At 40.4% G+C, this 17,521-nt stretch overlaps 1 protein-coding gene across 1 annotated transcript in view; it reads left to right on the forward strand.

The window, feature by feature from the left end:
* LOC309556963 (cadherin-6-like) overlaps positions 1–17,521 on the forward strand; it is a 567,199-nt gene that overhangs the window by 502,147 nt on the left and 47,531 nt on the right. The window contains exon 8 of the mRNA XM_082259546.1: positions 5,661–5,797. Coding sequence (XP_082115672.1) covers positions 5,661–5,797 — 137 coding nt within the window. The remainder of the gene's footprint in view (positions 1–5,660; positions 5,798–17,521) is intronic.

Here is a 17,521-nt window from a genome sequence, read left to right on the forward strand (position 1 = left end):
TTATATGTTTTGCTAAGTGTTTGTACAGTAAGTAACCATTCCTTGAAGAGTCACTAAACATAAAACCAGTTTATTATATATATATATATATATATATATATATATATATATATATATATATATACAGTATATATATTGAAACATTGCAAGACCTTCATGCAGCTGTTCATTTACAGTATCTCAAAAAAGTGAGTACACCCCTGACATTTTTGTAGATATTTTATTATATCTATTCATGTGACAACATTGAAGAAATTACACTTTGCTACAATGTAAAGTAGTGAGTGTACAGCTTGTATAACAGTGTAAATGTGCTGTCCCCTCAAAATAACTCAACACACAGCTATTATTGTCTAAACCGCTAGCAACAAAAGTGAGTACACCCCTACCTCAAAATGTTCAAATTGGGCCAAATTAGCATTTTCTTTACCCGGTGTCATGTGACTCATTAGTGTTACAAGGTCTCAGGTGTGAATGGGGAGCAGGTGTGTTATATTTGGTGTTATCACTCTCACTCTCTCATACTGGTCCCTGGAAGTTCAACATGGCACCTCATGGCAAAGAACTCTCAGAGGATCTGAAAAAAAAAATTGTTGCTCTACATAAAGATGGCCTAGGCTATAAGAAGATTGCCAAGACCCTGAAACTGAGATGCAGCACGGTGGCATACAGCGGTTTAACAGGACAGGTTCCACTCAGAACATGCCTCGCTCTGGTCCACCAAAGAAGTTGAGTGCATGTGCTCAGCATCATATCCAGAGGTTGTCTTTAGGAAATAGACATATGAGTGCTGCCAGCATTGCTGCAGAGGTTGAAGGGGTGGGTGGGGGGGTCAACCTGTGAGTGCTCAGACCATACACCGCACACTGCATTAAAAACTGGTCTGCATGGCTATTGTTCCAGAAGGACACCTCTTCTAAAGATTGTGCACAAAAAAGCCCGGAAACAGTTTACTGAAGACAAGCCGACTAAGGACATTGATTACTGGAACCATGTCCTGTGGTCTGAGGAGACCAAGATAAACTTATTTGGTTCAGATGGTGTCAAGCATGTGTGGCATCAACCAGGTGAGGAGTACAAAGACAAGTGTGTCATGCCTACAGTCAAGCATGGTGGTGGGACTGTAATGGTCTGGGGCTCCATGAGTGCTGCCTGCACTGGGAAGCTACAGTTAATTGAGTGAACCATGAATTCCAACATGTACTGTGACATACTGAAGTAGTGCACGATCCCCTCCCTTCAGAGACTGGGCCACAGGGCAGTATTCCAACACGATAACGACCCCAGACACACCTTCAAGACGACCACTGCCTTGCTAAAGAAGCTGAGGGTAGAGGTGATGTGCTGGCCAAGCTTGTCTTCAGACCTAAACCCTATTGAGCATCTGTGGGGCATTCTCAAATGGAAGCTGGAGGAGCGCAACGTCTCTAACATCCCCCAGCTACGTGATGTCATCATGGAGGAGTGGAAGAGGACTCCAGTGGAAACCTGTGAAACTCTAGTGAACTCAATGCCCAAGAGGGTTAAGGCAGTGCTGTACACTAATAGTGGCCACACAAAATATTGACACTTTGGGCCCGATTTGGACATTTTGACTTAGGGCTGTACTCACTTTTGTTACCAGCAGTTTAGACAATAATGGCTGCGTGTTGAGTTTTTTTGAGGTGACAGCAAATTTACACTTTTATACAAGCTATACACTCACTATTTTACATTGTAGCAAAGTGCAATTTCTTCAGTGTTGTCACATGAAAAGATGTAATATAATATTTACAAAAATGTGAGGGGTGTACTCACTTTTGTGAGATACTGTATATTAAGGACAGTGAAGACATTTGATTTTGTCAATAAAGTTTCATATGCTGTATATATTGTTGGTTTTTAAGCTAATTTTGTAGCTCCTAATTTGCTCTTGAGCTATTACAATACATGTCTGATGTGTGAGTGATAGCACAGGAACAATGGCAGTGAGATTTGGTTGTAATGTATACAATGGAATGCATCTTTCTTTAAATGAGCTGATTCCTAATAAGGGGATAGTGTATGTGGACCTTGTTCTTGTCCTAACCTTGCATCAGTTCAATAAGTCCATTAGGATTTGACAGTCTTTTTCAAGCCCTAACATAGATTTCCTATTGCGTTTCATCATAATTCTATGTGGCTACACATGGAATTACAATCCATTAGATCCATTTAAGAAAAATTTTAGCGTTTAAAGATAATGACTTTAAGTTTTAAATGAAGCCAGTCATAGACGGTTCGAATCAGGAACCGGCCGAGGTTTGGGCATGCTTAATGTACTAAGTTGATTAATCTATCAACTTGGGTACAGCCAGCCAGTTGGATTTTACTTGCGATTATCGCCAGTGGCTGCTATAGTTGTTAGCAATAATTATTGTCTTCTCCCAGCGGAATTGGCTCCCCCCCCCCCCCCCCGTACCGGGAGGATACAATGTCTCGGCAGGAGGAATTCCTCTGTCGGCAGTGTCTGTGTTGATAGGGGAATTGTGTGAATTTATTTCCTGCAACCTGTGGTTGCAAGAAATACATTTGCACTGTCTATGGCTTTGCTAAGTCAATCTTTACCCTTTTGTGGCACAACCAGAAATTTTTTTAACTGCCACTTATAGCCAATCAGGGTGAGCTGGTGCATCAGACACAACCCTTCACCCTATCCCATTTAAAATATTATAGCTAGTGTCTATCTGCAGTGTGAGCTGGATGGATCTCTTTTCTGTTTAGGGCCTTACAGTATATATTAGGGCAAAAACATGCAGTACATTTCTTTAATTCATGCACATTTTGTTATGTTTTATACCTTATAGTGGTTCTAAAGCCGAAAGTATTTTTTTTTCTACCTTAATCCATTTCCTGCATTATTTCAGTTATAAAACAGATCAAACAAAAGCTTTGAGTCTGAAATGGTATATTCAACAGACCAAAAGGGAACAAGTTAGAGAGGTTTTTTTAACTACATACACTTTAAGAACTAGACAGTTGGCTTACTTTGTATATTTTTTATTGTCTTTGCACACGACCACAGTGAAACCGAGGGTCTGTTTTCTAAAGCCTTTTTTTTTCCTGAATATTCATCATTTATTGCAGCTGTGTTGCGATAAAGCCTATGACAGAGGCATTTGTTTTTGTTATTTGGCATCCCCAATTGTCACTAAAGTTATGTGGCTCAGAGTGACTCCATCACTCCAACTAAAATATGCAGCAGGCTTAAAGTCCATGCAGCTGGGAGAGTGCTAGACAGATCTTGAGGAGGTGAGAGATAGCAGGGTTTTAAAATCATTTTCCTAAGCTCCTGCTGCAATGTGCTATGACTCTAAAGGGCTGTGGGAATGTCTGTTTGTTGATAGGGCCAACAACGGTCCCAAAATCTAAGCAGCTACTGAAGCATCAAGGGTATGTGCACTGCTGTGATTTTCATTGCAGAAGGAAGAGCATTGTCATCCTATAAAAAGAAGTTACCATACAAATGCTTTACTGGTGGCATTACCAAGTATTTAGAAAATGTTCCAGCCTTGTGTTACTGGTATGGGTAACCTACATCATAAATGCTGATTTTATGATTTGACCATAGTGTGTTACTCAGAGTAGGAGTAGGGAGATGATTAAAAGTGGAAAGAATTGGGCCAGAGTCATGAAAATACAACTAGGGATAGGGATTTTTTGTAAGCTTACTTCCAATGTTCTTGAAGCTCATGTTTGTATCTTTAGTTTTCTTTTGTTGGCATACAAATGTGTATGACAAAAAAAAAAACACCTAGACCTTCCTTGTTACTTCCTTGTTAGTGCAAGAGTTTTCCCCGTCAGCAACTTGTCCAGCAGCTGATTCTTTCTCTGTTACCCTTGTATAATGAAGCTCAGGTTGATTGCAAGAAAGATAAGAAAGGTCAAAAACATAATGTCAAGGATAAACTGAGGGCAGGAAAGATATCTGCTGCCTTGAGAGGAAGGTGACACTGATCTTGGAGAAATACTAGTGCTTACCATGATGAGAAACAAAATTGAAAGGAACAACGCAAATCTGGACAAAACATCTCTGGGAACCAGAGGGTGTGGTAGCACGTATTAAGCAATTGTCTAGGATCTCTGTTGCTGAAGATGAGCTCCCATCCACTGTACACTGTATTTTTAATGCAAAAAACATGCGGTCAAGTGGTATGCTCGGAGGTTTATATACACTGTATCAAATATGTCAATTCGTTACAAAAGCCAGAAGCCTTGCTGCCTCCCCTGGACAATGGGAATCATTATAGAATGCAAAATAATAAAAAGAGAAGGGTACACCAACCTAGCTCACTACCATAATAAAATGTAATATAAGATAAAAGTAACAAATATTATACTTACAAATGAATGGCAAATAAAGGCATGTCAAAACAAGTAAAAGGAATTTCCTCCAGATCTGCTATAATCAAGCAGTGGGGTGAGAAGACCAAATGGAGTCCGTATTGGCTGGCGAGTTTCAAGGGAGAACCCTCTTCATCACAGTCACTAAAAAAATGGAGAAGATGGTTCTTCCTTGAATTATGCCAACCAATACAGACTCAATTTGGTATTTCCACCCCAATGGTTGATTATAGCAGACCTGGAGGTGAGTCCTGTTACTTATTGTGACATGCCTTTATTTGCCATGCGTTTGTGAGTATATTTGTTGCTTTTATCTTATAATAAATTGTATTATGGTAATGTGCTAGATCGTGTGCCCTTCTCTTGTTATTGTTTTACTGTATTACTTACTGATTTTATCAGTGTTGGCCAAACATTCAAAAGTTTCAACTACTAAATTGTAAGAGACATTTTTACAAAAATGAATAAACAAGCGGAATAGGCAATGATTTTCAGCAAATCCCCCATAAGCATCCGGTGTCTACCTTCAAACACACAGGTATTATTCTTGCTGTTTTAAATATTACCTAGCCCCAGCCAAAATTTAAATTGAGGTTGCATAATTATTGATTGATTTGGTTCATATTTATGTAGATGTATTGTTTCACATCAGATCCTGGTTTGAACTTAATGGTTGGTGTAAGCAGTATAGCCTATGTTATAGAAATTGGCTTTGTTTCCTATTTTGAATATAGCTGTATAAATGAGGACAGATTATGTCTCCTTCATTAACAGATAATTGGAAAAAGTCAAGGCTGCGGCGGCAACAAGCACACTGCACAATAGCTTAATTGCTGTATAGTGCATGAACTTCTGTTAATCCTAATGTGTCCTATGCACTTTGGTAATATACTTTAAAATCTTTTTATAGAATCCATGTACCTTGAAGGACACTGCTGTAATAATGCATTTTGTAAGGACAACTTGTTGTGCATCTAAAAAAAACTTCTGATTTAAGCTTTAGTCAGAGGGGGAATAACCCAAGAACTTGTTGTTAAGAAGCTCAGGTTTTATTAAAAATGTTTTGACATTTATAGCGTTAGATATTTCCTGATACTAAGACGTTGCTTTTAACAATGTAGTGACATTGCAAGCTTTTTAAGTAATTGTATGCTCTTTTTTTTTGCTGCTATTTTCAAATAGCAGCAATTTCTAAATGTCATTCCTAATTCAATGTGCTGTACTAAAGCTGTTAACACTTTTCCGGGCAACGTGTTAGAGAAAGGACAACATTTAATCATTTGGCTTTTTATTTTCAGGTATTCTGTGGATCGACACACAGACATGGATAGGATATTCAACATCGATTCTGGAAATGGATCAATTTTTACATCCAAACCTCTAGATCGGGAGTCGTCCTTGTGGCACAATATCACCGTAATAGCTACAGAGATCAGTAAGTCAATTCTAAATACCAACATTATCCCTGTAGTAATGAAGCAGGTCCTTGCTGAGTTGATGTTAAGAAATATCCTGGGCAGTATGGCTGGGCTTGTTGAACACTAATTATTGCAGTAACATCTCTACTCCTTGGGTATATGCAGGGATGAGCAAATCAACTGAGTTCAGTTCATGAGTCGTTTCTCAAACCAGTTGTGAAGACTAAAAATTGCAAAATGTAATCCAAATCCCCCTGAAGTGTACAGGGGTGGCAGCGAATCTTGAAAAACAGTTTTATCCATTTTCAAGGCTAATAGGCGAAGAATCTCCAAACAAGGGGTATGGGGAACTGGGCACTGCCATGGGAGTACCAATTCAGAAAGAAATGTTCAAATTGCTTACAGCAGGTATCATCCTTTTATATGCAGCTTTAAAACTATGTGAAAAAAAAAAAAACACTACAAAAACTGCTCAAAAATAGTTCAGGACTGCAATCCCTCTTCCAGATAAAGGGCTGTTTTTATCTTTAAATACAAGTTAGAGTGCAATACTTTAAATACGGTAGTCACATATATAGTACAATGGTTGGAGAATATGTAAGCATCTTGATTGGACTCCAGTGTAAGTGGAAGAGATTTTTAGAGTAGAGAGAAGAGTATTATTTTACAGGAAAAATAAATAAATCTTGTACAGCTGAGGCAGACGTGTAAGCAGCTTTAATAAATTGCAGTTCAGTGCAGTTTAGGAGGGAGAGACTAGGCAGGATTTAATAGAAAAATCCAAATTAGGGTGTATTTTTTCACACAAACAAAATCCAGAAATATTGTATTGACTTAACGTATAATATATAAGCACTTTTAATAGGCCGCAGTTTAATGGGGAGAGGCCAATAATGTTTAATCATGAAATGACAACTAAAGTGTACAAAAAAGCCAGAAATATTGTAAAAAAAAAAACCCAGCCACAGTATGTTAGCATTTATACTAGGTCACAGTTTTACAAGGAGAGACCAGACATTTTTTATCAAGAAATCAAAAGTAGTATGTACTTGTTCATATTAAAAAGCTGTACAAGATTTACAGACTCCGTGTATTGTACAGTATGTAAGCACTTTTTTAAGCACAAGAGATCAGGCAGGTATTATTATGAAAACACATGTAGAGTGTGTTATTTTTGAGTCAGAGCCAGACATATTGTACAGACTCAGTGTACACTATGTCATCCTTTTTACTAGGCTGTAATTTCAGAAACAGTGAGCAGGCAGGTTTTAATATGAAAAAAAGACGTGTATTATTTCTGAAACAAAAGCCACATACTTTGTACAGACGCAGTGAACACTATGTCTTTGTAACAGGCCACATTGCCAAAGGCAGAGAATCAATAGGTTTATCATGAAATAAAAAATAGTGTGTTATTTCTGAGACAAAAGCTTAAAATGGTGTACAGTCTAACGTCAACTTTTACCTAAGCTGTAGTTTCAGAGGCAAACACCAGGCAGGTTTTATCATACAATAAAAAATGTAGTGTATTATTTTTAAAACAAAAGCCATAAATATTGTACTGATTTAATGCTCAGTATGTCAGCCTTTTTATTATGCAACAGTTTCAGAGTGGGAGACCAGTCAGGTTTCATCATGAAATACTAATTTGAGTGTATTAGCCACAAATATTGTGCATGCAATAAAGGGTATATAAGCAGCTTGAATAGGTTGCAATCTAATAACAAAGTATCAAGACAGTTTGTTCCAATAAATTAAAAATAATAATGTAATATTTCAAAGGAAAAATTACCAGAAATATTTTTGATTGCCAGAGCAATTGAATAAGCTTCAAACTAGATTCACAGAGTATGATTTACCCTGCAGCAAACTGTAGAAAATTATGTGAGGCACTACAGTTTTTACCCTTCAGAAGTAAATTATACATATTGCAGATGAGAGGCAGCTGCTACAATGTATATTTGACATTTGTACAGTGCTGAAGCACAGGAATAGGGCAAGAGAAGCCGTAAGAGCTGGTAATGGTGGGCAGGCCAGCAGCAGTGACATGAGCTGCTCCTGTAGGAAAACCAGAGGGATCATGTCACTAATCCCTGCCAAGTCAGGATTCTCCATCCTGGTCACCTCTTCGAAAGGTGACAAGGTGGTACAAACATCCTGAATTAGAAGCCACTGACATGGTGAAATAATCCCAGCATCGAAGAGCCTATCCTTTTTCTGTACTTGCACAAAATATGTTGATGCGGCAACTGTTGTAATATAGGGGTATCATATACAGTATTAGTCAGTTGCCTCTGCATTTTGGTCAGGCAAAACACACTGCATATGACCGCCTAAAGGGGCAACACACACACACACACACACACACTGCTTTGCCTGTGTCAGGAACAAGGTAATGTTGCTGAATCCTAAAGTAACAACTCTAAACTCCAACCCTGTTTTTTTTTACATTCTTTTAAACCTATAGAAAAAAGAAATATGAAAATTGGAAATAGAAGGAATAAAATCCAATAAAACAAGAATAAAAAAAAAAGGGAGGAGGACAAGCAACTGAAGTTTCACACAATTGCACTCACGCAAAAATATATTCTTAGAAAGGACTGTTGGGTCGATGCACTGTGAACACAAAGGGGTAAACAATAATATGTAGGATAAAACAAAGCAAAACAAAGCAATTCACAGTAATGTAACACAATACAGCACAGCTACCACAGGATATACACACTATGTAGCCCACCACACTGCAATTCACTGTATGTATGTGGTACTATACAGCACTGTGTATAGGACTATGCATGGGCGAAAGGTTCGGCCCGAGCATGAGTTCAGGCCGAACTTTGGCTGTTCGCCTGTTCAACGAACAATTGAATTATCAGGGCGTTCAACAGTTTGTTCGGCCCGCCGAATTACCACAATGCACTGCGCTGCCGCACAGCGCAATGGAAGCCCTGATTGGCTGAAGCAATGAAAGCTTTGCCCAATCAGGGCACAGAGCACTGTCAGAGCCATGATTGAAGAAAGTAATGATGACTCTATCCAATCATGGCTCATTACTCCTAGTCCCATCCCACACTATAAAAGTATTCTTTCAATAGTGGTGTGTGGTATCGGTGTGGAGCGAGATAGAACAGGGCTCTGCTCAGGGCTACTAGAGAGTTGGAGTGCTATAGTGTGCTATTCTGTTTCTATTGCCAGTGTAGAATATCAGTTTAGTGTGAATCTAGTGATAGTTCAGTCAGTGTGAGTGTAGTGCGACCATTCATTTTTACTTTAGTGTCACTTTAGTGTGAATCTAATGATAGCTCAGTCAGTGTGTGTATAGTGACCATTCATTTTTACTTTAATGTCACTAAATTTAAAGTGCACCAAACACCACTTTCCATTGGCTAAAGTGCATCCATGTACGTATTTCCACATCTTTAATACATTTTGTTAATAAGCACCTTCCCATCATCTCTGGGAGGCCAACAAGCAGAGACAGCTGTTTCCACGGCACTGTGAGGTGACCAGCAGTGTATGTGTCCACAGGCAGGTGGTCAGTCGTCAGGCAGGGCATCATTTCCTCTGTTTAGTGATGTTGCCCGTGCTATCCAGCCACAGCATGCAAAGGACGTACTGGACTGGCTTACTAAACCATCCTCATCCTACTCATCCTCCGTCACCGAAGCAGAGACTAGCGCGCAGTCCACTGCAGCTGGCAGAGTGGCTAAATCTGCCTCCTTGTTCACAGCTATTCCTGTCATAGCCCCAACATCAAGCATGGAGGAGTCAGCTGAGTTATTTGAACACAGCGTCAGCCGCTTGCTCCTTGATGATGCAAAGTTATTACTTGATTCAGATGTTGGTTCTGAGGTTGAGGAAGGAAGGAACATGAGCCTACAGAGAGTGAAAAACACTGGTACACAAATTGGTAGTCATGTTCTCCCTGCCACAGTGTATTTCCAGTGGTAATGAGGATGGAGGAGATGATGATGATGAGGTCACTGACGCGGCTTGGGTGCCGAATAGAACAGAGGAGGAAAGTGAGGGTGAGGCACAACCCCTTAATGGAAGAGTAGGAAGCAGCCACCCAATTCCTTCACATTGTGGAGTTGTTATCTCCCAACACCCTTCCCATAGCTCAGGCCCTTTTTTTGCACATGCGCAGCCGATCGCACCGTTGCAATTTGAAAACTTTGTCTCAAGCGCATCAAGCATGGCAAAAACACCAGCCATTTGCGTACCACATGCTTAACAAGGCATTTATCCTCCCACCACTCAGCCCCTTTGCAAGAGCACCTGAAAGCCACACAAAAGTGACACAGTTCTGTTCCTCCAACTTACTCACTTCAGTCTATCCCCACTATGCCTCATGACCTCTCAGCAGCCTCCACTGACAGGGATGATGGTATAGCGCAGGGTGTCCCAGATCCTTGCAGCACATCTGCCAGTAGCACACCACCAGCTGTAGACTTTAGCCGTTAAATTTCTCTGCCCTATCTGCTGCAGCAAAAAAAAAATAGTCACTGCCACTCACATGCCAAGTGTCTAAATGCAAGCTTATCAAAGCAGCTGGCTTTACAACTTCTGCATTTCTGTCTGGTGGATTCTGCCCTCTTCCATGAATTGGCAGAAAGTGCTGTACCACAATGGCAATGGAAGGCAATGTTGTGGCATTGTTGGGTAAGGCAGTCAGATGCAAAGTTCACATTACTGCTGATACGTGGTCCAGCAAGCATGGTCAGGGACCCTATATTTCATTCACAATACACTCTGTAACTCTGCTTGCAATTCAGAAGGATGCAATACAGGTCTCAGTGCTGCAGCTTGTTGTGCCGCCACATCTCCATACAGCTAGTGGTGACTATGCGAGATTTGTCAGCTCTACCTGCTCCTTCTCCTCCTCCTCCTTCTCCATGCCCTACTCTGCTGAATTGTCCTACGAACCACAAGTGCCCACTTAGAGTTCAAGGGGCTATTCAATGAGTCAGGCTAAAGGGTGCCATTTAGTGCTTCAGTTGGTGTGTCTAGGGGACAGAAACCACAACAGAGCAGAGATTCTTGCAGCTCTGCAGGGGCAGGCCCAGAGGTGATTCATGCCAGGCCAGCTGGAGCCAGGAATGGTGGTGTGCGATAATGGCACAAACCTTCTGTCCGCCCTTAGACAGGGAAAGTTGACACATGTGCCATGCCTGGCACATGTCCTCAATTTGGTGGTGCAGCATTTCCTAAATAGATACCCAGGGTTGAAAGATCTGCTAAAGCAGGCCAGAAGAGTCTGTAGCCATTTCAGGTGGTCATACACAACCAGTACTCGGTTGGCTAAAATTCAGCGGGAATAGCACCTGCCCGTAAACCGCCTGATTTGTAACATGCCCACCAGGTGGAACTTGACTTTGGGAATGCTGCAGCAGAGGGCCGTCAACAAGTATGACACAATGACAGCCTTAGGCCGGCTCTGCTTTTTTTCCAAATGCCAATGGCTACTAAAAAAGGATGCATGCACTGTCACCATTTGAGGAGGCCACAAGGATGTTGACCTGTGACAATGCATGCATCAGTGACACAATCCCTGCTGTGTCCCTGCTGGACCAGACTCTGTGTGACATTATGGACAGGGCAATTGAGGCAGAGCAGTGGAAGAAAGAGGAAGACTTCCTTTCCTCTCAAGGCCCTGCTTTATGTAGACACCATTCTTCCTACCCAACAGAACGCCCAAGAGGAGAGAGAGGAGGAGGAGGATTCTGGAAGTTTTGGAGGCATTTAACCAGAGGAAGACACACATCAACCCTCAACAGATGGTTTTTCCATCCTTAGAACCCTGGGGGGAGGCAGTCCCAGATACTGTAATCCTTGACCCCGGGACCTCGACCCTGAGGAGTCTGCTTCTCATGCCTCCACAAACTTGCGGTGCATGGGCTCCCTCATATTTCAAAGCCTGCAAAAGGACCGAAGAATATGTGGTATCAAGGAGAAGGATCACTATTGGTTAGCAACCCTCCTTGGCCACCATTACAAAGGGAAAGTGTCAGAACTCATCCTGTCCCCACAGAGGGTGCAGAAGATGAAATCTCTTGAGGACACTTTAAAGAGGAGTTCTTCTAATGCTTTTCCCGACTTTGGTAGGTTACAGTGTCATGGAAAACTTAGTTTTGAGGCTTCTGTTGGTCAAGAAAGGAGCAGTGGTGAAGGGGCCCGCCTAAGTGATGCATTTCACAATTTTTTTAGTTCTCGCCACCCAGGGCTCTCAGCTTCCACATCCCGTCGGCAGTGTCTGCATCATATCATGGAAGATTATCTAGGGGTGAAAACAGAGATGGAGAGCATTCCAGTTGACAATCCACTGGGTTAATGGGTCATCAAAATAGACCACTAGCAAGAACTTGTCCAGTATGCAATTGAGCTTCTGAGCTGCCCTGCATCCAATGTGCTTTCCGAATTGGCATTCAGTGCTGCTGGAGGTTTTGTTATTTATAATAGAACGCGTCTGTCCACAGGCTGCGTGGACCATCTGACATTTATCAAAATGAATCAGTCCTGGATTACTAGCAGCTATGAATCCCCTGATGCCGATGTCACTAATAAGTGTTTTTGGGATGTGGAATCTCTGCAAGACTTCTAGGCTGCCCAGTGTTGTGGGTGTTGATATCATCCGGAAGAATGTTTTTGGTGTATGTTTAATGGGCACAATTAACACCCAAAGACTAATTTTTCTGCACCTGTTTGACAGGTGCATATGATTTCAATTTTTGATAGCAAGGCCAATTCTTGCTTTTATCAAGAGTACCTCTGTAGGGTTACGTTGTGAAGACACTAAAGACACCCAAAGACCAATTTTTTCACACCTATTTGACAGTAGGGATGATCAAACGGTTCGGGTCCACCATCGGTTCGGCCCGAACATTGGGTGTTCGAGGTTCGGCCGAATTTAGAACTTTTTGCCCAAAAAGTTCGGAATTCAGCAACCAGAACCAACCAAAATGCAATGCTTCAGGAAATGGGCTTTAAAAGCCCGTGATTGGACCAGAACCATTAGAAAAAGCCAATTGAGGGGGCAGGAGAATGCTAGGAATGTGATTGGAGTGACTAGGGGGTCCCTAGACCAATCATTAGTGAATACGCCCCCCAGTATATAAGATCACCCCCGCCATATTCCTAGCATTGTTATACTGGACATGGAAGAGAGTGGAAGCAGTTCTGTTAATTTTACTTTAAAAGTGTCATTTAGCATTTATTAGTGTGAGGAAAGGGATATCTAGTGTAGTTAGAGTGCTCCTTTACACTTAAGTTAGCTTCAAAAATTTAGCTTCTGTAGGGAAAGTGTTAAGTGTAAGGGGACCGTAGTGTAGTGTAGGGTTAACTGACAGTGACTGCTATGGAAGGGTGACAAAACCCTTCCATAGCAGGGTGACCGCTATAGAGAAATGATCATTTCTCTGAGTTGCTTCGGGACAGGAATATGGCTTCTCACCAGCCAAGCATTTTTCATGCTGCAGGGGCTGCCACTGCCAGTGCTTGTTTGATGTCAGACATGACATCTGAACATGTGTATAGGGGGTATATATACACATATATGTCTGTATATATACCCCTAGACATATATAGGTGTGATAGTAGCAGAAATATATGCTTGCGCTAATGAAATCATTTACAGTAATATATTTCTGCTACTATCACACCTATATATGGCTAGGTGTCTATATACATATAATTATGTGTGTATATATACCACTATACACAAGTTCAGATATTTTGCCTGCCTCAAAAGAACCCCAAAAAATGCCAAAAAAAGGCTAGCGTCAAAAAAAATGCCCAGGTGTGTTTTTGCTGGCATTTTTTGGGGGTTTTTGGAGGCAGGCAAAACATCTTAACTTGTGCACAGTGCCACTATACACAAGTTCAGATGTTTTTCCATGATTGCAAAGAACCCAAAAAAATGCCTGCTTTGAAACCGGCAAGGTGTGAAAACCGAGAAGAGAAGCCAACCCCCTGAGCTGAAAGTGTTCTAATACAAACAATCTTTTTTTATGGTTCTGGACATGCTACAGAGCTGAAACTTCTCATGTACACTTTTTAGACCCCCCAGATACGAAATCCAAAGTAAAAATCAAAAAATCTCTTTTTTTTTTTTCTAATTTTTCAATAATTGGCTTTTTTATCAAAAATGACAATTTTTAAGAACTTTTTTTGTGTGATTTTGTGTCTGGGGGGTCTAAAAGGTGTACCTGTGACGTTTCAGCTCTGTAGCATGTCCAGAACCAGAAAAAAAAGATCATATAGGTGTAAAAGGAGGGTCCCACATCCCTGTTCTACTGAAAAATTACCTTTTTTTTATGGTTCTGGACATGCTACAGTGCTGAAACTTCACATGTACACTTTTTAGACCCCCCAGATACTAAATCCAAAGTCAAAAATCAAAGAATCTCTCTCTTTTTTTTTTTCAATAATTGGCTTTTTTATCAAAAATGACAATTTTTAAGAACTTTTTTTTGTGTGATTAATAGTTAATGGGGCATGACCCAGAACCCTAGGGACTTTTTAGGGGCATTTATTGGGTTTTAGGGCTTAAAATTTGTGTTTTTTGATTACCGAAGTTAGGGTCCTATTGATTTCAGTGGGGTTCTGAAATCCGGGCCGAACTTTCGGGAAGTTCGGATGTTCTGGCCGAACCGAACGTTTTAAAAGTTCGATCATCCCTATTTGACAGATGCATATAATTTAAATTTTTGATAGCAAGGCCAATTCTTGCTTTCATCAAGAAGACCTCTATAGGGTTAAGATGTGAAGGCGCCACAGACACCCAAAGACCAATTTTTTCACACCCATTTGACAGGTGCATAACATTTAAATTTTTGACAGGAAGGCAGTTCTTGCTTTCATCAAAAGTACCTCTATAGGGTTACAGTGTAAAGCCACCTTCGACACACAAAGACCAATTTTTCCACACCTGTTACTTTTTTTCAAAGTCTGCGGAAGAGACACCAGAATTTATCCAAAAAATCTCTAATCTTGTTCCCAGTGCACTACATTGTGGCCTCATCATACACACTTGCTCCCCAAGCTGTTGTTTACAAAATAAAGAAAGCTTGCAGGGAAAATGTCATTTTTTTGGCTTTATAAAGGCAATTATTTCTGCAGCAGTTTCTGTGCACAGTACAGATGTGCCACTTTACAGGCAGACTAAGTGGACCCTCCCAGACATTATATTGAAAGGAATGTTTCCTTTTTATTGTTATTTCTCATTTTGATGCTTTCACTTTAAGCATCAGTAAATCACTGCTCATTTAAAAATTATGTTTTTTACAAACTTTTTTTTTCATTGATACATGTCCCCCAGGGCAGAACCCGGAACCCAATAACCATTGTATGCCCAATTACTTGCATATAAGCCTTCAAAATTGGCACTTTTGATTTTTCCAGTTTGAGTCCCATAGACTACAATAGGGTTCGTTATTCGGTTCCAAACTTTGCAATGTTCAAAAGTTCTGATGCGAACCGAACACAGGGTCGTTCAGCCCATCCCTATATAGGACTGTATATGGCACTGTCCAGCACTTCATAATAAAGCAGAAACCATTTCTGCCTGCAAACACTCACAAACATTGACAGCTCTCCCTTTCCCTACAAATCCCCATATAGCCTGACAAAGGGGTGCTTGACTTTTATAGGAAGAGTCACATATGAAAACCCCCATTATTTGCACTTTTAAGCCACCTGACCACAGTTCAAAGGCTTGGAAGTACATATTGGTAATTGATTGTTAAAACTGTGAATGGCCACATTAGTTCAACCTTTTACTGAACTCCGATTGACTTGAGTTTGGATTCGAACTCAGGTTCGACCTCAACTTATAGCTCATATCTAGTTATAATCAGTTCAGCAAAGATAAAACATGGTATCTTAGACCTTGTCATAAAAAAAGCAATTAGAAAGTGCTTTTCATCTGCAATTCTTATTGAATAGCTTGAGATAAATGTACAATAGGTATTTAATGCAATGTAACTGTGCTCACAGATTATGGCTTTGGTATAATAATCAAATCTATTTTGTAACAACAACCATTTGATAATGAATTGCTAGTATAATCCCAATCAGCACTGACATAAACACATCACTTCCTTTACTGGAAGTCACCCAGAGCAAGATTAAAGTTAATACAATTAGTAGCAACTATGAAGTCAGTGTGAAAGGCAGACCCAATTACACATGAGGGCCTGGTATTGGCAGATGCACAGACTATAAAATTGCATCTTGCAGGCTATCTAGGACAAATTGTCATTGAAGTTTTAAAAAAAGTCTGGCATCTAGTCATTACATAATATTTAAGTATTAATACAATAAAAGATCATTATGTACTATGTGTGATCATAATATATTAATACTTGGCTATATCCAGACTTACATTGCACTTGAACTAATTATATTTGATTTTTTTTCTGTCGTATGATTCAGTTTTTAATAATGACTGTAATGTGTATTATTTCATGACCTCATCCACAATCTATTTGCTGCTGATAATAACATGTACATAAAGCCTTTTTTTATTATTTTTACTTTGAATAGTGATGGGTTAAAACCCATGTCATGATTTTATTACTATCTATGTCCCTATTGGGAAGATTCACACTCAATATTTGTCCTGGAGACCATTGCAACAAGACAGAAAGTGAAAGAAAATCCAAAGTTTTAATTTGTCACTGGAGAGAGAGGCAATCATCCATTAGAGGATAAAACATGTATAAGTGAATATTCCCCTTCTTTTGGGAAAATCTCCTCACTTTCTAATGTGTCTTGAGACAGGAAGAAAATTAAAATCATCAAAAAGTCACAGCAAAAAGAAAAACAAATCTGAGAGGGGTTTAAACCATTTTTTTACCCATTAAAGTGTATTTTATATGTATCAGCAGGGCCGGATTAAGAGCATCATGGGCTTGGTGCTGAGGATTTTGAAGGGCCTTAAGGGCCGTGCCTTGGCATGCACCCAGAGGAGGAAGGGTGCAGCCATGCATGCCTAATTCAACATGGGATGCTGTCTCTGAAGCCCATAAACACATCCATGCATCAGCAACTGTCCCTCCTTGTCCGGCCTTCGTGCTGTGTGGGGAGGTTCTGAGGGAGCTGCCTGGGGAAGCGAGCATAGAAGCCAGACTTCTGTGTTTACAAGTGACAGAAGAGCGGTAACAGTGAATATGGCCAACCCGGGGCCTATATAAAGGTAGGGGCCTGGAGCTGCAGCTCCAATAGCCCCTACGTTAATCTGGCCCTGTGTATCAGACTGTATTGAAGAACACCTGGATGGGTCTACGTCTTTAAGGTGAACATTTAGGATATATTTGTGTAGCCTTTTTAGAGGGGAGATATATGAAATGACCCTCACCAAACAGGATAATGTGCTAAGCCTGTAGGTAAATAGAAGAACCAGAACTTCCACAAAGAGGAAGAGTATATTTAACAATAAATTTAGGCAGTGCCTCCACACAGGACAGGGCCTCTGTGAACAGAGGGGATTCCCTTCCTGGGAAATTAGTCAGAAATATAATCAAAGTAATTGGGAGCAGAGGAACTACTGTAACCTGCATCTAACACTAACCATATAGATGCACATCAGTAGGGAAATAGTACAAGCCATAATTTAAAAAAATAATAATAATAGTACATACATCCAAGGTATTAACAGATTTACTTCCAGATAAATGTTGTGGCAAAGTCCAGTTGCAAGAGCCCCTGGGCATGATCATGATGCAGCTTCTTTAAGCACTTTA

Source organism: Pelophylax lessonae (genome assembly GCF_965119305.1).
Source record: "Pelophylax lessonae genome assembly, chromosome: 5".
Classification (NCBI taxonomy): domain Eukaryota; kingdom Metazoa; phylum Chordata; class Amphibia; order Anura; family Ranidae; genus Pelophylax; species Pelophylax lessonae.